We start from the raw sequence: 22934 nt of genomic DNA on the forward strand, positions 1-22934 counted from the left end.
CTCTAATCAGGTTTTGCCTCTAGCATCCTTAGGGTGGTTACAGTGGTAGAGACAGTCTCATTTGCTGCTAAATTATTAATGGGGTCATCCAGGTGAAGTTTATGAGCTTCTTTATAGCTTTATCTGTTCTTATCCTCTTTTCATCCTATTTAAGCATAATATTCATTAAGATATGGACTGGACATCTACCCATGATGTGTGTTATGTAGCAAAAATGGATGAAAAGAGCTCAGTTATGTGTAAAGGATCCTTTCAGTATGGAAGATTATTACAGTTAAACATGTCAGAAGTAGAAAATGGGTTATGCATCTAGACATACTCAGCAAGTTGCCCCTGAGCATTTGCTCCTATGGGATATTGGCATAATTGAAAGTGCCCTGCTCTGCATGGTGCTCCCTGTCTGAATTACTTTCCTTGTTGGATTGAGAAAATCCATCTGTTGCCCTGACAACCTCAGAGTGCATTTCAGACTATTCCACATGGGGGTGGTATGTTTTATTCTATAGGAAACCAGGATGATGTCCCTGTATCCTGTGAAAGTACTGCAGGGATGTTAGGATAAAAGACTCCAAGAGGGCAAGTGTTTAAAGACTGAAATAGTATTGCATCCTTTTCCTCATTATTTGTTTTACTATTACATATAATCATTATTCCTTAATAATGACAAAATCCTGCTTATCCCTTCTGTTATCCTGATATAATAACATGTAATCCTACACATAAGTGACCTTGTTATTTTTTCCTTTCTGTAGTATATGTCCAACTGCAAAATGGTATAGTAATTAAGGGAGCATTGACCCCAAGACATATTGAGACCAGACTAAAAAAAAGAATCATCTTTTTTAAAATCATGGAACTGTAGATATCTTCAGCCCACTTACTCAGAATTAATGCCAAAGGATTCTTTGGGAGAACTGTCACACATTTTCCATAGTACAGCACAGAAGCAATGACAGAACAAATATGGATACAGAAAAGCAAGTAACAGAAACTAAAACCAGAGATCCAGATTACAAACAGATTTAGGGTAAAGGTGTGTAACTATTCTCACTCCTGAGGGGCACTCAACTGATTGTCCCACCAGGGAGAGAAGAAAGAGGCTATATGAAGGGGAAAGGGAGTTCTTGGGCATGCATTTCAAGGTGACTAACCCTACTCCACAGGCAATTCATTGACTTACCTAGGAACTGTTATGCCACTGTCACAAATGGCATGAGAGGTGACTGGCATTGGAATTGGAAAAATGAGAGAGTGTCCTCAGCACAAATGTTGCTGCAGCCACAGAGCCTTAGCTAAATATTCCCCGATCTGAGATGGTCACTGCCACAGACCCTGCTACTCCTGATTGGCTCACCAAATTTATGTTAGTGAAAAGTCTGGTCCCCCTGCTTCCCAGTGAAGCCCATGATTCAAGGGGTGAGGGGGAGAAAGAGCTTTATCGGCAACAAGGTGGCAGGTAGAAGATGAATGACTCACTCAGATTCCATCTTGCCAAGGGTCATAGGTGAAAAGCTTATATGCGGTTTCTGGGGAGTCTAATTTTAACCATAGCCAGGTGGTCACTGGAATGGTCATTTATTCTTGTAGTAATCAGTTTTCTTGACATGATTTCAAGATTCTCCCCAGGTCATAGGGCATTCCTGAATGCCTAAAGAAAGATTACTAATTAGGAGGTCATATAACTGGTAGTATTCTTTAAGGTTTCCCTTATTCTTCTTTTCAAGCAAGGCTGACTTCATCAGTTAATTTGGGATGGGGGAAGTGAGGAATAGGGAAGTGAGTCAAAACAGAAGAATGAAAAACAGACTTGCTAGTGCTAGGATCACTTTAATCCATTCATTTGCTTCAATATTTGAACAAAATCATAGGACAAAAAAGCTGAGCTTTGCTACTCATACCATTTATAAAAAATACTACTTGAATATATGGTTATATCACAAGAATGGGGTCCTAATTAAAATAAGTTTACTCCATGTATGTATAATATGTCAAAATACACTCTACTCTCATGTGTATCTCAAAACAACAAAAAAATATATGGTTATAATTGTGTATTTGTTATTAATGTTAGAAGAAACATGTCAGTGTTTTAAATTGAAATAGGAGGTACACATATTAAAATCATTGAAGTTTGAAAGGGATTTAGAGAATTTCTAGCCAACCTCTTATCTTCCTACAATTTTTTAAGCCATTGTTGTAATTTGCATGTGATTATTAGATGGACTGTAGTAGCTGCTCAAGTGCTATGTAATGTAAAATCATCATGCCACTTCTAACTGTATTTATGTATGATTTAAAGGCAGTCAAAATTTTAATATAGAAATCTAACAAGTTTAATTTAGAAATTTTTTGGTTATTAGAAATATCCATCTTATAATTACTTAAAATTTAATTTTTTAAAAAGCACTAAACTGTCATTTTTATTATATTAAATGAATCAATAGTTCATTTTACCTCTTGGTTGCCATTTTACCTTATTTCCTGTCAATTGATTAAAATGATACATTGCTTAGCAAGTATTGTTTTGAAGTCTCAGTTTTCTAAAGGAGCTTCTGTGTGTTTCTTTCTAGTTTTTCTTCTATAATTACCTCAAGTGTTACTTTTAGTAATACAGATTGGTTATTTACCCTTACTTATGAACATCTTGAAAATGTTTTGCATTTTAAGAATGCAAAATAAAAAGCAATTACTAGAATATATATGTATATCCAGTTACAGCAATAATTAGACACTTTAACCTTGTATGGAAAAGAAGCTTTAAAATCCTTTAAAATGTACATTGTACTTTTTGTAAGTTGTTAGACCATAGCATGTCCATAATTATAAATACAAAGCTTTATTTTCTTGATAAACATTCTAACTTATACTATTATAATTAAACATGATGAAAATTAATGTAGTTTGGATAGATAGTTATGGATAGTTATAAAATTTATAGAAGTTGAGGGGTTGATGAAGTTTATGTAACTCATGAATTTTTGTATTATGTATTTTATTAAATTATGAATCAGACATGAATCAGCCACATAATAATTTTCCCACATTTTAGGCATTTAAGTTTTATTAGATTTCACAATAAAATTAGTGTTTTTCTTAATTTTTTATATAAAAAATGTTTCTTATGTTTCTTTTCAAGATGTAAGTAGCAAGTACTGGGAGTATATCTCAGTTGTAAAGTTTTGGGTTTAGTCCCCAGCAGCAAAAAACAAAAACAAAACAAAGAAACTTAAGCAGCAAACTAACAGAATTTTCATTGATAGTAATGGGTTTCCAGAAAATCCAGAAAAACAATTTCAGCATAATGATGTACATGAGTACATAGTGCTGTGAAACTGCATTTTATTTGAATTTAAAATCAACTTATACCTAAACTAAAGAGGAAAAGGTACTTTGGGAAGATCTGAATGCATTGTGTAATCTTGAGTAAGCAAAATAGTTACAGATTACATGTTTTTTCCTCAAGTATGTAGCCAAAATATAGACATAGTCTTCAGGACTCTTTATATGTACATGTTAAAGAACCTTTTTTTTCTAAAGCTAATTTGAATAATCTCTTTATTTTAGGAAAAGAAAAGAAAGCGACTGGAACGCTTTGGACTCCTTTGATAATCTCTCCTTAACTTTTCCTCTCTAAATTTTATATATTAAAAGTAAATATAATGACCAAGTTAAATTATTTCAGTGTTCTGTCTAATCAGTTCCTTAATATTTTCACAGATATTGATTTTGTGATTATCTACTATAATTTATAAATCAAAAAATTAGTTAACTAGATTTGCTAAATTATTAGAATGGAGTCAGTTCTTTTGCCCAGGACATTGAAAGATTATCATATATTATGTGTAAAAAAAAAAGTTAAAAAATACCCCAAATTATATAAGTTACATTTATGGCATTCACAAATTTTTAGGTTACTTTGTCATGCCTTAAGTGAGTGATTATTGATAATTTATTACAAATATATTGAATTTCCTCGTGGCATTTTTGGTTTAAATACATATGACCACCTATTAGCTCAAAGTACTTGTAAAAATAAATTGTAAACTCAAACTTCATTATCAGTTATAGTTTAAATATAGTGAATATGATATTGTGTTACTTCATAATTTTGATGCTCTTTGTAGTAAATTTGATATAGAACAGTTGCTAAAGAAACACTGTTCAAATGTGTGACCATTTTTATGGAAAACATCTGGGATAATTATAATTAGTTCAGGATGTGTATTGTTTGTTTAAAAACCTCTTGAATTCATGGAGAAAGAAGCATATCTTTTTCTCAATGACTAGAATAATCCAAATTAATATGAAAAAAAATTGTTTATGTTATTGGTAGTTGTGGCTTAGGGTATAATTTTGGAGTATTGCAAAAGGAAATGGGAAGTAACTTTTATGTAAAATGCCAAATTGGCACTTTACACCTGTTAGTGTGTATCGTTTAGAACAGCTGTGTCTTTTATTATCAGTAAACAGATGCAGAAAGTAATGGAATGTTTTAAAGCAATATGTTAATCCTGTCTTCCACTACTGAACTGTCTCACAATATAGTGATTAAATATTGACTGTGCAGCTGTTACTTACAATTATAGAATTTCTTAGTTAATTTATCCTTCCCAGGCCCAAATGTTTTAATATTTGAAGATCTAATGTCTACTCTTCAAGTGTTTCACAAAGTAGTTTGTTTATTACAAGTTGATTGCTAAGATACATTATTTGCATAATTTGGAGACAAATTCATGTGTATAAAATTCTTATTAAATATTTCTATGAATTGACTAGTGTTCTTGGTAGGCTAAATAATTTTCAAAGTTTGTTTATTTTTCATGTTCATTAATATGAAGATAATTATTAAATGTATCAATTTAAAGCTTATGCTTGAAAACTGCAATTGGTGAACTAAAAAGGAAATTATTTATTCATCAAATATTTATGAACCAGAGTACTTAATACCTTCTTAGAACAGTTACTGTATTCAGGCAAAACACTCTGCAAGTTATCTAAATTATAGTAGCCCTTTTGCAGTTTAATTATGTTTTAATCATTATTTCACCTGTCAGAGAAGATATGTGTTGCTTCATTATCATGTTTACACGTAATCTTGAGGAGCAATTGTATCAGCTAAAATTATCACTAATATCTAGCATTTACTATGCTCTAATATATGAAATATATTGTGCCAAGAACTTTATTTGTGTTATAATCATCTTTCCCCATTTGTAGATGGGAAATTCAAACTTAGAAACATACTGTAAATTGACCAATATCTAGGAAATAGTGGAGTCCAGATTTAACCCTAGAAATCTTCACTCTTACACCTCTTATTCTTATAACAACTTGACATTTTGCCTGTCTTTATCATCTAATATCAACATTATACTGAGGGGAAATTACATGCAAAGGAAACTTTGATAACACCTTTTTTCAAAGCCACTTTTTATATCCCGTGTGATAAGTTAGTATATCATTTAGGCAAGTTGCCTAAAAACACACAGCAATTAAAAATGCTTAGAAAGACAGCTCCATTTCTTCGTATCTAATTATACAATGTTTGTGTAATTTGCTCTTCAATACCATCAGGAGTGTCCCTTAACACAGGTATCATGATACAGCCTGAACTAGAAATAATTTTCTGCAGCTCTATTTATGATTTTACTTTAATTGTTCTGCTTTTTGGAGATAGCTCTAACAATCTATCTATTCTTATTCCTCAAAATAACTTTTCTTTGCTTCAAGAGATTTTAAAAAGCAGCTTGATACAGTTTCTACCTGTGTTACATAATTTTTCTTGTGCCTCCTTCACCTAGGAATATTAATTATTATTGAAACAAATTTGTATTAAATAACTGTCCTCTGTCACATATTATTACTAACTATATCTAATGTTCTTGTTTTATTATTTGTTATAGGATCTATATTTTATATATGAAAATGACTGAAACTCAGATATTAAGTAAATTGGCCAAGATAACAGCTACCAAATGATGTTTGTATTCATTTGATTTTTCTAAAAAAGAAAAAAACACTAAAAATTTAAGAGAGACACTTTAACTAGACAGTTAATCATTTTTGTTGAGGGTTTTAAAATTTCAATCTCCAACAGATGGTTATTTCAATGTAGTTTCCCTTGACACTGATGAGAATGCTTATAAGATTAACTAGGATCAGCAATGTCATGAAGTATTGCTGTAGGAAATTTAATATAGAAGAAGTCCATTATAAGGTAGTTATTAAGAAGCAAAATGTTCTTGCATGCAAGCTGTCTGAAATATCATAAGATAGAAATATCTTATTTGCATGCAATATGAAATGTTATTTGTTATATTGTCAGATTTTAAAATTCATTTTTTACTGAAGCTATCCTATAGTTATTCACGTTTACTATTTTATTCAAATTACTTCTTATTAGTGTCTCTATCAAAATCACACATAATATAAACCATAAACTGTCATTTTGTAGCATGTAGTACAGAACTTTTCTGAGCAGAAATAATAATTTGGCTTTTTTTGTTTTATACTTTTGAAAACTTTTTAAAACAAACTTTTATTTTGAGACTATTATAAATTTATATGCGGTTGTAAATAATGTAGAGATTACACTTAACCTTTATGCAGCTTCCCTCAAAGGTAACATATTGCAAAATAGTACAATATCTCAGTTAGGATATGGATATTACTATAGTCAAGTTACAGAACATTTCTACCAATATAAGAATCCCACATGTACTATATAATTTCCATAAATCTTCCCTGTATTTCTATAATTGTGTCATTTAAATAGTGTTTTGTAAATAGAATCATATCTTATAAAATTTCTTAGTTAATTTATCCTCCCCAGACCCAAATATTTTAATATTTGAAGATCTAATGTCTATTCTTCAAGTATTTCACGAAGTAGTTTGTTTATTACAAGTTTATTGCTACATTATTTGCATAAAAATAAACTTTTGATTGTCTTTTTTTTAAACTCTCTGGGTAGTCACTGAGGTAGACACATATATTAGTGCTTCATTCCTTTTTATTCTTGAGTAGTATTCCTGGTACGTATATATACCTTAGTTTGTTTAACCATTCATCCATAGAAGGATATCGAGTTATTTCCCAAACTATGTAAAATCTGGTTTCTTTCACAACACTAAAGATTTATTGTTCTGTATTTTACACTGTAGTCCATGATCAATCTTGAAATAATTTTTATATAAGGTGTAAAACTGAGGTCCAGGTTTAGTTTTCTTTTCCATTTTGGTCTATGGATGCCAAACTGATTCAGCACTATTTGTCAAACGGGTATATTTCCTCCTTTGAATTGCTTTTATAACAGTAAAAAAATCACTTTGGCAGAATTGTGTAGATGTGTTTCTCAATTCTTTTTTCCTTTCTATTGATCTATATGTGTATTTTCTGTCAGTATCACAAAATTGGACTGTTGTAGTTATATAGAACATATTAAAGTTGGATAGACTGATTCTTTCCATTCCATGAATTTTTTGAAAATTGTTTTAACTATTCTAGCTCCTTTGCTCTTCATATACAATTTAGAGTACTCTCGTCTGTGTTTACAAAAACTCTTGCTGAGCTTTTGATAGGAATTGAAAAAAAATTCCATGTACACTTGAAGAGAATTGAAATTTTTACTATGTTTAGTCTGTCAATACATGAACACAATGTTTCTCTATTTATTTAGAACTTTGATTTTTTAATCAACATTTTTTAGTTTTCAGTGTGTTCATTGGGTTTTTTTTACATTTATATCTAAATAATTCATTTTTCTTCTATGAATATAAAGGATATATTATATTTTTGCCTTTCAATATACACAGGTTATTGCTAGTATATAGAAATATAATAAATTTTTGTATGTTTATCTTGTACCCTGCAATTTTGTTTAACTCACACACATTAGTTCTTGGGGGTATTTTATATATTCCTTGGTATTTTCTACATGGACATCTATGCCATCTGCCAATAGGTAGACGTACTTTCTTTTCATTTTCTATGCATTTTATTTATTTATTTATTTTTCATTCTATTTTGCACTGGGTCTAACTTCCAGCACTATGTTAAATAGGAGTGGTTTAGAGAGGACATCCTTTCCTGTGCAATATATATTAAGGAGAAAGCATTCATTTCATTGTTACCTATAATGTTGGTTATACCTTTTGATAGATATTCTTTATCAAGTTGAAGAAGTTCCCTCTAGTCCTATTTTTCTGAATTTCTTTTTAAAATCATGAACAGACATAGAATTTTGCCAAGTATATTTTATGCATAGATTCTGTAATTTTTTTCTTTGTTGTTAGTATAGGAGAGTACATTATGTGACTTTCAAATATTGAAACAGCTTTTGATCCCTGGAATTAACCTTACTTGGTCACGCTGTATAAATTTTTTCTATAGTGCTAAATAAATTGACTATTTTATTAAAATATTATTCATGAGGGATATTTGTCTAGAGTTTATTTCTGTTTTTCATAACTATCTTTGTTTGGTATCAGGGCATTACTAGCTTCGTAAAATGAATTACAGTGTTCTATCCTCTTATTTTCTGAAAAAGATAGTGTAGAATTTCTGTTAATTCTGTTTTAAATGTCTTAATATAAATCTACAAAACCATCTGTATCTAGTCTTCTTTTCTTTTTATGATGAATTTGGTTTCCTTAAAAATTATAACACTATTTAAATTATATGTTTCATATTTGGTAAGTTGCAGTTTTTTATGTGTATAATTCTTTGAGAAATTGCTTGATTTCATCTAAGTTGTCAATTTTGTGTGTAAACAAGTCTTCATAAAATTTCCTTATTACTCTTTTGATACCTGTTGTGTTTAAAGTGATAATCCTGTTTTATTTCTGATGTTGGCAATTTATATCTTCTATTTTTTCCTTCGTAATTTTGCTACAGGCTAAAAAATTTTATTGATATTTCTGAAGAACCAACTATTTATTTGATATTTTATATAGTTTTTCTATTTTCACTTATTTCTGCTTTTATGTTTATTGTATCTTTCTTCTTGCTTTGGTTTATTTTTTGTCTTTTTCTAGGATTCTGAAAGGGGACACAGATTTTGATCTTTACGTGTTTTCACATGGCTACATTTATGTCTTTTCAAATATACTAAACAGTAGAAATTTCCCCCTTGGACCTGCTTTAATGGTGTATCACATACTTTAATATGTTTATGCTCATTTTCATTTAGCTTAATGTATTTTTAAATTTTTCTTTTGAATCTTCATCTTGGGGTTTGGGCTGTGGCTCAAGTGGTATTGCGCTCGCCTGGCATGCGTGGGGCACTGGGTTTGATCCTCAGCATCACATGAAAATAAAATAAAGATATTGTATCCAACTAAAACTAAAGAATAAATATTAAAAAAGAAACTTTATATTGACCCATAGATTATTTGGAAGTATCTTGTATAGTTTCTAGGTGCTTGAAAGTTTTCTGTTATTTTTCTATTATTGTTTTCTAGTTCAGTTATATTGTAGTCAGAGAACATTATAATATTTTAATTCTTTGAATTTTTTGATGTTTGTTTTACAAGCCAAGTTATGGTCTATCTTGGCATATTTTCTTTGAGCACATTACTAGAGTGTTCTATGTAGTCATGTACCATGTAATGATGCTTCAGTCATCAACCAACCACGTGATGATAGTCCTATAAGATTATATCATTTAATGGCATAGTAGCATCTTAATTTAAGTATACTCTTTGGTGTGCATACAGTGACAAAACTGCCCAATGAAGTATTTCTGAACACATTCTTTCTTTCTATTTGGAACTTTGTACCTTAAGAAATGCATGATGATTAAATCCTGTTGGTTGATTTTGATTATGTTGTTCAAATTCTATATATCCTTCATGATTTTCTGTCTAGAGGGATCTTAAAGTCTTCAACTATATTTGTGAATTGTCTTTTTCTCCTTTACGTTCTACAATTTTTTTTTGCCTCAAATACATTGGAGCTCTGTTGTTACACAGACATTTCAGAATGCTATGCTGTCTTGGTGTATTGACTTTATATAATGTCATTCTGTATCTGATAATTTCTTTACTCTGAGTTTATCTGATATTAATATAGCCACATCTTCCATCTTCATATTATGTTTTCATGATATCTCTTTTCCTATCTTTTGTTTTCCACTGGCCTATATCATTGTATTTGAATTAGAGGTTCTTGTAGACAGCATACAGTAGGAACATGGCTTTTTATTTTAAGTGGCATAATAATTGTACATATTTATAGGGGTGCAATTTGGTGTTTTCTTACAAGTAAACAATGTGTATGCCTATCTTCAGATGTTTATAATTTCATTGTGGTAGGAACACTCAAAATCTTCTCTTCTGTTTCAAGATATGTAATACCTAATTGTTAACCATATTCCTTCTGGTTAGTCACCCTGTTGTGCAACAGAATACCAGAACACATTCTTTCTTTCTATTTGGAACTTTGTACCTATTGACCAACCTCTCTTCAACCACCCCTCCCTGCCTTTGCCATTCTCTGGTCATCCCAGTTCTCATGACTTCTGTGAGATCAGTTTTGTTTAAATGCCCCAGTTGAATAACATCATGCAGTGTTTGTCTTTCTGTGCCTGGCTTTTTTCACTTAACAGTGTCTTCTAGGTCATTCATGTTTGTCCAAAGACAGGATTTCATCCTTTTTATGAATGAATGGTATTCCATTGTATATACACTCCAAATTTTCTTTGTTCATTTATCTGTTGATGGACACTTAGGTTGATTGGGAACTTATGCATTTTAGTAGGGCTGCAATGAACTTTAGAGTGCAGATGTTTCTTCTAAATATTGATTTTCCTTCAAATATATACCTACCCAGTAGTGGGATTGCTGAATCATATAGTAATTTTATCTTTAATTTTTTAAGGAGTCTTTTATATATTTTACATAATGGCTGTACTCATTTACATTCCCATCAACAGTATATAAAAATTTCCTTTTTCCACATCCTTACCAGCAATTGTTGTTTTATCTTTTTGATAATAGATATTATAACTGAAATGAGCTGATAATCTTATGGTTTTGATTTATATTTACCTAATTATTAGTGATATTGGACATTTTTTATATACTTGTTGGCTGTTTTTATGTCTTCTTTTGAGAAATGTCTATTCATAATGTTCTGCCCATTTTTAAATCAGGGGTTTTGTTGTTGTCATTGGTTTTGTTTGGAGTTATATAGTTTGAAAATATTTCTTCCCATTCTGTAGTTGGTCTTTTCATACTTTTGGTATTTCCTTTGCTTGTGTTAAAGCTTTTTAGTTTGATGTAAAACCATTTGTCTACTTTTTTTGCTCTTATTTCCTGTGCTTTTAAGGACCTATACAAAAATTCTTCTAGTAGTTTCATAATTTAGAGGATAAAATGTAAACCTTTAATCCATTTTGAATTGATTTTTTATATGGTGAAATATAAGGGTCCACTGTCATTCTTCTTCATATGAAGTTTTCCTAACGCCATTTATTGGAGACTGACTTCCTCAGTGTGTTCTTGGCACTTTGTCAAAAATCAGTGATCTCTAGATACTTGGATTTATTTCTGGGCCCTCTATTCTTTTGAATTTTTTAAAATCCCTTTTAATTAATGTAGCAAAACCATTTTGGTTTTTTTTTGTTTCTTTTCTTTAGAATTTTTTTTCTATTTTCCTCCTTGTCACTTGAACACTACTTAGAATTTCATTTTGATTTATCTTTTTGTTTTGTTTGTTTCGTTTTGTTTTTGTTACCAGGGATTGAACTCGTAGGTGCTTAACCACTGAGCCATGTCCCCAGCCTTTTTTTATATTTTATTTTGAGACAGGGTCTCACTAAGTTGCTTAAGGGCCTCACTAAGTTGCTGAGGCTGGCTTTGAACTTGTGATCTTCCTGCCTCAGCCTCCAGAGCCAGTGGCATTAAAAGCATATGCCACTGGGCCTGGCTGTCTTTAGTATTTTTGAAGAAATTTTTGTGTAGCTCTTTTAGAGGTTGCCATATTACATATATATATGTACACATATATAATCATTGTCTACCAGTGTTATCATTTTACCAGTTTGAAATTTAGAAATCTAACCTCCCTTTATTTTCTTCTACCCTCTACCATATATAGTATAATGGTCTTAAATTATTGCTCTCTATATATTTATAATCCCAGTAAACACTATTATATTTTTGCTTCAAGTGTCAAACATAATTTAGAAAATTCAAGAAAAGAGTTAAAATATATGTATTTATCCATATTTTTCTTCCTAACTTATTTCTCCTTAATATTCCAGTATTACTTCTTTTAATATTCCTTCTGGTTAGAGAACTTTCTGTAACTATTCTTAAACAGTGGACATTCTAATAAAAAATTTCTGGATTTTTCTTCATCTACAAATATCTTGATTTACCTGTCATTCCTGATGGGTATTTTCACTGAACACAGTATTTTGGGTGGACAGTTCTCTTCTTTCCGCTATTAAAACAAAATATTGTACCTCTTCCTTGTGTACTTCATGGTTTGTAATTCTAAAGCCCACTATCACTTAAACCATTTATTTCTAGCTACTTTTGTAGTTTTTCGTTGTCTTTGTTTTCAGGAATTTAATATGATTTGTATTAGTATGGATTTCTTGAGTTTATTCAATTTAGGATTTATTAAGCATCTTATTAAATATTAATTATACATTATTATACAGAAGAGTAGGTTTTAGTGTGTTGTATTGTGTCATATTCATATGCGCATATAACATATTTTATTATTTGCACCTCCATTACCCACCCTTTGCCTCCCCTCCCCTTGCCCCTGATTCCTTACTGATGAGGATATGGGGGAAAAGTAACCCCTATACACTATTAGTAGGAATCTAAAATAGTAAAGCCACTATTTAAATCAGTATGGACATTTCTTTAAAAATCTAAGAATAGCTATCGAAATAGAGGAAAGATTGTTAGGGTAGATGAAGGGCATTTCAGGTAATGGAGGAGGGATGGATTAAGAGAAGAGCAGTGGAGTGAACCTGAACTAACTTTCCTATGTACATGTGTTAATGTACCATTAATGTGGTATATCCACAAGATATTAACTTTTAAAAAACCATAAATAAATGGCAAAAAGATCAATAGAGTAGAGGGAAGGTAACAGAGAGAGGGAGGAGGGGAGAGAAGGGGAAAGTACCCAGGACTGAATTAGAGCAAATTATATTCTGTGCTTTTACAATTATGCCAAGATGAATTCTAATGTTATGTGTAACCAAAAGAACCAATAAAAAGAAAAGAAAAAAGAATATACATATATAAAATTGGAGTATTTGTAAATTAGGAAATAACAGTCATCAAATTTTAGAATATTTTACTATTAAGTAAATAAACAATTTTTAATTAGCTAAGAAATACATTAAGATTGCCAAATAGCTTACCATCTGACTTTAATTGAAAAAAAATAAAGTTCTCAAAATTAATTTAAAACTCCACAACACATATCTCTCATTAATTAAAATTTTTAAATTATACTATTAGAACCAGTGAGTTAGTGCTATTATGTAAGTATTAATAATAAGAATATAATTTCTTTATTAGTTTGGAGAGCATATTATTTATGACAAATAAATATTTTATGAAAATAAACCATCATATTTTAGCATAATATTTATGATAGTAATTCTATAAAATTTTATACTTCATTAGTTTTAGCAATAAGACACCAGCTTATTTTCTGTCATTAAATCAAATTGCTCTTTAAATGAAAAAACAACTAAAAATAGCACTAAAAATAGAACTACAATATGATGAAGGTACCACCCCTCAGTATATAACCAAAAAACTTTATGTCAGCACACTACAGAGATACCTGCACACCCATTTTCATCATGACACAATTCCCTTAGCCAAATTAGGGAATCAGCCTAGGTTCCCATCAACAGATTAATGTGTAAATGTGATATATATAATTTAACATATATATTTTGTTACATATATATCACATATACATATATATATATCACATACACAGTGGCATATGTGCATGCGCACACTCACACACACACATACAAACAATTGAGTAGTATTAGGAAGAATGTGCTCTTTTCCATTGTCTTCTATGACTTCTCTCTCTGCAAGATTCTTGTCCATAACCATATGTGAAGTGTACATTGCAGTGCTTATCTTGTGGGATGTGCCACCTTGAGAGCCTGCTTTCTGCTGGTATATTTTTGAGTGCTCGTAATTTACTTTAGGGCTTAGACACCTTTATATATTAGATATGTGATTGCTTTAAAACTATCTCTCAAATTTTAGGCTTCCAGTTTAGCTGATTCTAATCAATCTCATGCACAAGCAGCCAGAGCCAAAAATTCATAAAACCTCTGATCGGCAATTTCAAGCTTCTCTGCTTTTCTCATTCTCCCCTTAGCTATCCTGAGGCCATCTGAAAGAACAGTATGGGTGCTACTTTGGCTCAAGTATAGGAAGCTGTGGGAAAGTATAAATGTCTACGTTTTTAAAAGGAGAAAATCCCAATCAATAGCATAATTTTATGCCTTTAGAAATTAGGAAAGAAGAGCAAGCTAAACCCAGTGTTAGCAGAAGGAAGGAAATAATAAAGATTAAATCAGAGAGTAATTAAATGGAGAATAGAAAAAACAGTATAATCAGTAAAAGTAAAAGTTAATTATTTGAAAACAATGAAATTGGCAAACATTTAGTCAGACTTGCAAGCGAAAAAAAAATACAAATTACTAAAATCAGAAATGAGGAGAAGTTACTACCAACCTTAGGTTAAAAAAAATAGGAGAATACTAAAAGTGATTATATCTAATAATCTGGATAAAGTAAAGGAAGTAGACAAATTCCTAGAAACCCAAATTACTAAATAAGGCATATGGAGAAATAACAAATTTGAAAACACCATTATCAAGTAAATAAATAGAATTAGTGATTAAAAATTTTACATCAAAGCAAGAGCACAGAACTGCTATAGTTTTAAAATTGAATGTCCCCCAGAGGTCCATGAGTTAGAGGCTTGGTCACCAGGGTAGGACTATTGGAATTAAGTGGAAACTTCAGGAGGTAGGGCCTTGTGGGAGGTCCTTAGATCATTGGAGGTATTCCCTCAAAGCTGATTGTGAGATCCCAACCTTTTCCTTTTTCTGTTTGGTTCTTGGCTCATGAGGTGAACAGTTTTCTCTACCACACACTTCCTAGCTTTGCCATCCAGACTCCCAAGGCAGCACAGAGCAATGGGTCTGTTTGATTTTGGACTGGAACCTCCACAACCATGAGCCAAAATAAACCTCTTCTCTTCGTAAGTTATTATCTCAGATATTTCATTAGAGTGACAGAAAGCTAATACACAGAGCCAGAGCTTTCACTCATGAATGTTTGAGCAGACATTTAAAGAAGAAAGAATTCCAGTGCTTCCCAAACATTCTAAAACATATGAGGATGAAACTCCTACTAACTCTATGAGGCCAGTATCACCCTGATTCCAAAGGTAGCAAAAGATGTTAAAAAAAAAAAAAACTATAGGGGATATTCCTTTTGAATAATGATGCAGAATTCCTCATTAATGTAGTAGCACTCCAAATCAACAGCATATTAAGAAGACTATACATCATAATTAAATAGCTACACAATCACCTCAGATTAATAGGAAAATATTTTGATAATTCAACACATTTTCATGTAAAAAGCACTCAATAAACCAGTAATACAAGGGAACTTTCTCAACATGATACAGAGCATTGATGAAAAACCCAGATCTTTATTATATTCAAAGGAGAAAGATAAAAAACTTTACCCTAAAATTGGGAACAAACCAGGATCCTTGCTTTTGTTATTTCTGTTCAATATTGTGCTGGAAATTCTAAGTAGAGCAGTTACGGAATAAAGAAAGAAAAAAGAAAAGACACAAATGGCCTTCAAATACAAAGGAAGAAGGAAAATTATCTCAGTTCACAGATGACATGATCCCTATATCCTTAAATAGGAAATCCCATAAGAAAATGCAAAAGCCTGTTGTAGCTAATAAATTTATCAAAGTTGTAGACATGATACAAGATCAGTACAATAGTGAGTCATATCTCCATATACTAACAATGAAGAATCAAAATGAAATTAGAAAAGCAGTTACAATAATTATCTATTTCTAATCTGATTCAGAATAATACAATGCTTAGGAATAAATTTAACCAAGGAGATGCAAAACTGATACATTCAAAATTATAAAACATTGCTGAAAGAAATTAAAGAAGACCTAAATAAATGCAATAGCATTCTGTGTTTATAGATTATAAAATGTTATTGTTCCAATGGCAAAATTACCCTAAACAATCTACAGACTTATGTGATACATATAAACATTCCAGTGACCTTTTTGCAGTGACAGAAATGTTGACCCTAGATTTCATACTGAATTTAGAATTCATACTATCCTTAAATAGTCACTCTTGAAAAGGAACCAAGCCAAAGGACTCAACCATCTCAATATCAAATCTTACTTCAAAGTGACAGTAAATTAACACTATGGGCCGGGCATGGTGGCGCATGCCTATAATCCCAGTGGTTTGGGAGGATGAGACAGGAGGATAATAAGGTGCTTAGCTACTCAGTGAGACCCTATCTCTAAGTAAAATAGAAAATAGGGCTGGGGATGTGGCTCCGTGGTTGAGTGCCCCTGAGTTTAATCCCCACTACCAAAAAAAAAAAAAAAAAAAAAAAGAAAAGAAAGAAAGAAACCACTATGATACTGATAGAAGAATAGAATTCTAGTTCAATTTAGTAGAATTGAGATGCCATAATTAAATCCATACATCTAAGGTTAATTGATTATTATTATTTTGTTTAATAAAAGTTCCAAACCATTCTATAGGCAAAGAATAATTTTGTTAGCAAATGGTGAACCCCAAACACCTTAACATGTTACATGTTACATGTTACATCTTCTTTCTGGTAAATGATGCCTCTGATGTTGGAGCTTTCCAGGGTTTCCAGGGGCATATCATGTCCTCCTAATCAAAATCTTCCCACCACAGTAAGTTAAATTCTAGCCTCCACTGTTCTGCTGAATCAATTACTATATCTGCATCAACTTTGTATCATCTAGAAATTTGAAATCTCTTTCCAGCTAATGTCTTCTTTCTTCTTGTTCTTCTGGATCTATATATTTATGGTTCCTTATCATTTTCATGGTATTTCTTCAAAGAGAAGAGAAAGGCACATGATTTATTTGCCATGTTTGACTGAAAGCTTTATATTTACTGATTTGTGTGAAATGTGTTTACTAACCACATCACACTTTCTGTTAGTATTGTTAGCCTTGGAACTCCATCATTCCCAGGTGATTAGAGGAAGACCAGCAAAGAAGACTGACAAGAAATATCATCAAGGAAAGAAAACCAAAAAGAATGTAGTATCATAGAAGACATGAGAAGAGATTATTTCCGAAATAATAGAGTGTTCAATGGTATATAACACTGCTGAGAGGTCAAATAAAATGAAGACACATAAGTTTGACCATTGGATCTCACAACACGAACTTATTGGTGAGTTTGTCAAAAATCGTTTCATTGAGGTGATGAGGATACCCAATTGGAGGTGGTTTGTAGAGAAAATAGAAATCTATCAATTAAACACATGAAGTAAAGGTATCTCTTAGAAGATTTTAAAAGAAGGAAAAAAATGGAACTTTAGATAAGGCAAAAGGGAGGGAGGGGAAAGGAGGGGGCAAGGGGTAGGAATGATGGTGGAATGAGTTAGACATCATTACCCTAAGTACATGTATGAGGACACAAATGGTGTGAAAATACTTTGTATACAATCAGTGACTTGAAAAATTGTGCTCTATATGTGTAATATGAAATGAATTACATTCTGCCATCATGTATAAGAAATTAGAATAAATAAATAATAAAAAATAAAAGCATAAAGAGGGCTACATATCACTAATTAAAATTTGAAAACACATTCAATAAATGCTGACTCCCAAATAGATAAAATCAAATACCAAATGATAAAATGGTAATCATTGTCAAATGTTAAATGTTTTTGTCCTTGAACTTGAAAAAAATTTAGTTGAAAAAGATAGCCTATTTGATCTTAAGTGTTTGATGATTAAAACAACAAACTTAAAAAAAAGAAAGAAAAATGGGCAATAGCTGAAGAAAGGGAATTGTGGGTGAGTTCCCTCCTTCCTTCTGGTTTTAAAGAAGGGAAATAAAAGAATATGTATATGGCCTAATGAGAGGGAGCACTGGATAATGCAGAAGAGACAGAGAGCAGATAGGATCTAGAACTTGTGGAGGAGTAAAGAGGGCAAGATCATTACAGTCAGAGCTTATGCAGTGATGGCAGTCAAGGAGAAGTACACACATTTTGGAAACTGTTGATTTGTTCATGTAACATTATACAGGTACTATGAACATCTGGATATGCAAAGCACTGGGGAAGGACATTATTATCTCTGCCCTTATGGAACTAAATTCATTGCAACAAGATGAAATCAATAAATAATTTAATAAGTATTAAGAGAGAGAGGAGAAATACAGAGTGCTAGGTGATCACACAGCAGAGGCTTCTGAAAAAAGTAGCATTAATGTAGAAAGTGAAGGTTTAATATAAACTATTCAGGTCAAGAAATAGTGAACTTGGCAGAAGAAATGCATACATAAAATAAGCTTCCTTCAGGTATGAGTTATAGTACCATTAATAGTGAGTTCAGTGCTCAGGTATCAACAATTATATGAAATAAGACATGTTTAAAAGAAACACACATAAAAAATGTGTTGTATATTGATCAGTTGATGGAAATGGTATGACCAGAGGCTCATAGGAACTTATCCCTGTATTTACTGTAGGAATGGTGATTCTAGTATTTGTCAATTCAGTATTCACAGTAACTTTATAGAACATAACTACGAGAGATTACAAGAATCTATTCTAAAATGGAGAAAGAAAAATTAATGAAAACTTCTAGGTTTTTGCCTTGAGCAAATGATGATGCCATTTATTAAAAGAGTGAATAGAGGAAGATCAGTTTTGAGGGAGGCAGTAGCCATAGGGATCAGAGATAATGTTTAGTTTTTCACTTGAGGTAGAAGTTCCTGAAAGGCATACAGCTGGGCATGTCCATAACTCCATTTGTGGATATGGACCTCAGGAATGTTTTAGAATGGGATAGTCTTTTGATTCATTTTGTATGTACAATACTGTGGTTTTAGAGGCCAGGAATGTGGGATGAGGTCACCCAAGGATAGTGTGTATAATGAGAACAGATGAAATTTCAATAGTTAAAATGAGTAAAGGAAGAAGAGCATGCAAAGTATACTGGAAACAGTGTGGAGAGAGGAAAGTATGCATATTAAAGCCAGGGAAAGAGAACAATTCAAAAAGAAAGGCGCTGTCTCTATTATCATATATTATCAAGCAGTTATGGACTAACATGTATTCATTAGATTTAGTGAAAAGCATATTTATAACTCAGAATAGTTTCATAAGTGATGGTGGTAACCTGATTTTTACTGGATTAAGTAGTATGTGATTATACTGGATTAAGTAGTATGTAGATTAAGAGAAATCTGTTCTGACATTATTCTACGTACTTTATCTTATTTTCCAAGTTTTATATTAAACTTCTATTTTTTATCATTAACATTTATTTGATCACATATAGGCAAATTTTTTTTTGGATTGTTTTCCTAGGGTGAACTCACTAAATCTTATTCTGTTTAGGGCTTTCCACTTTATTCTGTAAGGACGATAGTATATATCCCAGCTCCTCAGAAAGAGAGTAAAATGCCAAAATATTTTTTATGCTCTCCTGAACTTTTAAATATCATTGCTATTTTTTAAGTATTTAGTACTCACACAGAAATTTGAGCTCTGTTTTTTCTCCTTCTCTGCTTACTACATAAGGTAAAAATAACTTTACATAGAATACACTTTTGGTCGGAGAGTGATCATTTTGTTTATAGAGTGATAAAGGAGTTGCTTTTTTATAAAAATTGAGTTTGTTTTTGAGTATCAACATTTCAGTAAACAAGTGAAAAATATAGCAATGAATAGAACTTTATTAATATTTTTATATTTACCAATTTTAGTGAGAAAAGCAATTGATTTTATGAAGTTGTTCTTTTCTCTTTTAAACTTTTACTTTGAAATAACAGTAGACTTACAAAAAGTTTCAAAGGTAACACAAAGAACTCTGTATATATTTCAACAAGATCCTATAAATGTTAGTCTTACCACATTTTCTTTATTTGAAAAATTTAAAAATTTTTAAGTTATATATATGATGACCCTTAACTTCTAACAATCTAATATGCATATCCTAAAAATAAGGACATTCTCTCACTCAGTCTAAACACAATTATCAAAATCAAGAAATAAACATTGATATGGTACTATTTTCTAGTCTATATACCTATTCTGTTAGTATAGTCGCATGTGGCTATTTAAATTCAAATTAATTAAATTTAAATAAGGTAAACATACTAATGACAATTTAAGCACTTACCCGACCAGTGGCTCTTCTGTTGGAGAGCATAGATACTGAACACTTCCATCATTGTAGAAACTTACTCTAGACATTGAAATCTTGCCAGTGCCTGGGGTTGTGGCTCAGGAGTAGAGCACTCACCTAGCACGTGTGAGGCACTGGGTTTGATCCTTAGCACCACATAAAAATAAATAAAATAAAAGTATGTGTCCATCTACAACTAAAATTTTTTTTTAAAAAAATCTTGCCATTGTCCCACTAATCTTCTTCATAGCAAAGAAGCAGAAATTTTTCTGGTTCAGGATCATTGCATGATCATGTTATATTTAGTTGTCTCTTTAGTGTCTTTTAATCTGGAATTGTTTTCCAGAATTAATTTGTCTTTCAAGACCTTGACATTTTTAAAGCATTATAGGTCAGTTAGTTTATAAAGTGTCCCTCATTTGAAGTTTGTCTAGTGTTTCTTCAAGATTACCTTCAGATAATGGATTTGGGGGAAAATACTAGAGAAGCACTATTACATCTCTTTCAGTGTATCATATTTGAAAATTTGTGATTTCAGTTTTCCAGTTACTTTTTGATCTGTCAGGTTGCTCCACTGTAAAGTTGGAGAAACTATTTTCTGCCTTGAAATTATTAAATATCTTAAGAGGAGATACTGTAAGGCTCTGTAAATTTATTTTTCTCATATTTTCGTAAAGTAAAGATTGTCATGTGATTGTGTATATCTCATCTCTGGGTTATCCTATCTTATACCCATTATTGAGAACAAGATTTTGTTTGGGTTGGGGATAGTTTGCAATGCTGGGGAAGAAACTCAGGGCCTTGATCATGTTAGAGAAGCACTTTACCACTGGGCTACTACACCCCCAGCTGTGGAGATATATTCACTAACTTCACTTTGTCATTGTTGAACTTGGACAGATATTCACTATTTCTTTTCAATTCTGAGGACTTATCATGTAATCAGCATTCGGTTTGGTTTAGGTTAGATTAATTTTTTGTTTCATTTTGTTTTGTTTTGTTTTCATAGCCTGTTTATTATTATGTCCCTTTATTAATGCTTGTGAAACATGGTTAACACCAAGTTAGGGTTGAAATTTGCAGCTTATTCATATACAGAAGTATCTTTTAGACTTCTGTCTTTTTGAAGAGGGTATTCCCAAGGGTGAGGTATTAGGAGCAACTTTCTAGAAAATTGAAGTTGTGTACCCCAGTGCCTAGCATTATGTTTGGCATAGTTAGAGTGCTCAGTAAATATTACTAATTTTATTGGATGAATAAAAGCCCTATATGGTCTCAATTTCTTATTTCTTTTGTGTCAGTTCTTTTTTTTTTTTTTTTTTTTTTTACTGGCAAAAGCTTTAATTTTTATTTGGTCCAAGGCTTGGGAGGGGCTCCAAGGTGGTTAAAAGGCTGCCTAGGGGTTAGAGGGAGAGTCTCAGGCCAAAGCCCTGATGCCAGGAGATGCAAAGGAGCCCCATCAAAGGCCACTGTACTCCTCCAGGGCCTGTAGTCAGGCTTGAGGGTGAGTCTTTCAAAGAGATACTCGCCCAGGCCAGCCTGGGGGCCCGCCAGACGGTGGAGGTTAGTCATGTGGTCCCCCATCTTCTTGATGAGCTTCACTTCCTCATCAAGGAAGTGGTTCTCCAGAAAGTCACAGAGATGTGGGTCTGTGCGGGTAGAACCCAAGGCATGAAGATCCAAAATGGCTTGGTTCAGGTTCTTCTCCAGAGCCAAGGCAGCTTCCATGGCGTCCAGGGTGTTGCCCCACTCATCTTGAGAAGGTTTCTGTACGTCCTGGAAGAGGGCATGGCTGCTGCACTGGTTTTGCATCCTAAGGAGACACTCGGAGGCCTGTGCTTTTCCTCAGCCAACTCGCAGAAGAAGTGGCCCAGGCCCTCCAGAGCCACATTGTCACAGTGGAAATAGTAGCCCAGAGAGAGGTAGGTGTAGGAGGCACGCAGATGCAAACTAACCAGCCAATTGACGGCAGCCTCCACCTGGTGGAATAACTCTGACGAATTTGGGAAGTCATGGTTGGTCATCAAGAAGGAGCTAACCACAAAAAAATGGAGTTGGCTGGTCCTGGAAGCAGGTCCTGGGCGAGCAGATGGTCCCAGAGATTGCAAATGGAGATCAGATTGGAAGGCGGTTGGAAGCTGGAAGGAAAGGGAGTCCCAGTCCCAACACTGTTGAAGCAAGAAGCAGATCCGTGGGACCTCCAGGCTCCTTGGTTGTGTGTCAGTTCTTTTAGATAATTTTTAAACTTAGTCATTTTTCATCTGGAGAGCCAATTTTTCTCTTTTAACATTTTACTGCCTGAACATTTTCTTTATCAAAACATTTCCAAATTGTCTTCTGTGGGAAAATATATGTGTTGAAATTTTCAAAGAGTTGGAATTTCAAGTACAAACATCAGATTGGTTTCTTTCATGTGCTTTGTTTGCAAGGCCTTTAAGATATTAACT

General features: G+C 32.2%; 1 protein-coding gene and 1 pseudogene across 1 annotated transcript in view; one reads left to right on the top strand and one right to left on the bottom strand.

Moving 5' to 3' along the window:
• The window catches only part of LOC144365588 (uncharacterized), a 39270-nt gene extending 34498 nt beyond the window's left edge, over positions 1–4772 (top strand). Inside the window, exon 9 of the mRNA XM_078017723.1 lies at positions 3565–4772. Within this exon, the coding sequence (XP_077873849.1) occupies positions 3565–3606 (42 nt within the window). The 3' untranslated portion in view covers positions 3607–4772. The remainder of the gene's footprint in view (positions 1–3564) is intronic.
• Positions 4773–21819: 17047 nt separating this feature from the next.
• Positions 21820–22516, bottom strand: LOC101965723 (ferritin light chain pseudogene; annotated as a pseudogene).
• Between the last annotated feature and the right edge of the window lie 418 nt (positions 22517–22934).

The sequence above is a fragment of the Ictidomys tridecemlineatus genome, chromosome 7, assembly GCF_052094955.1.
Source record: "Ictidomys tridecemlineatus isolate mIctTri1 chromosome 7, mIctTri1.hap1, whole genome shotgun sequence".
Classification (NCBI taxonomy): Eukaryota; Metazoa; Chordata; class Mammalia; order Rodentia; family Sciuridae; genus Ictidomys; species Ictidomys tridecemlineatus.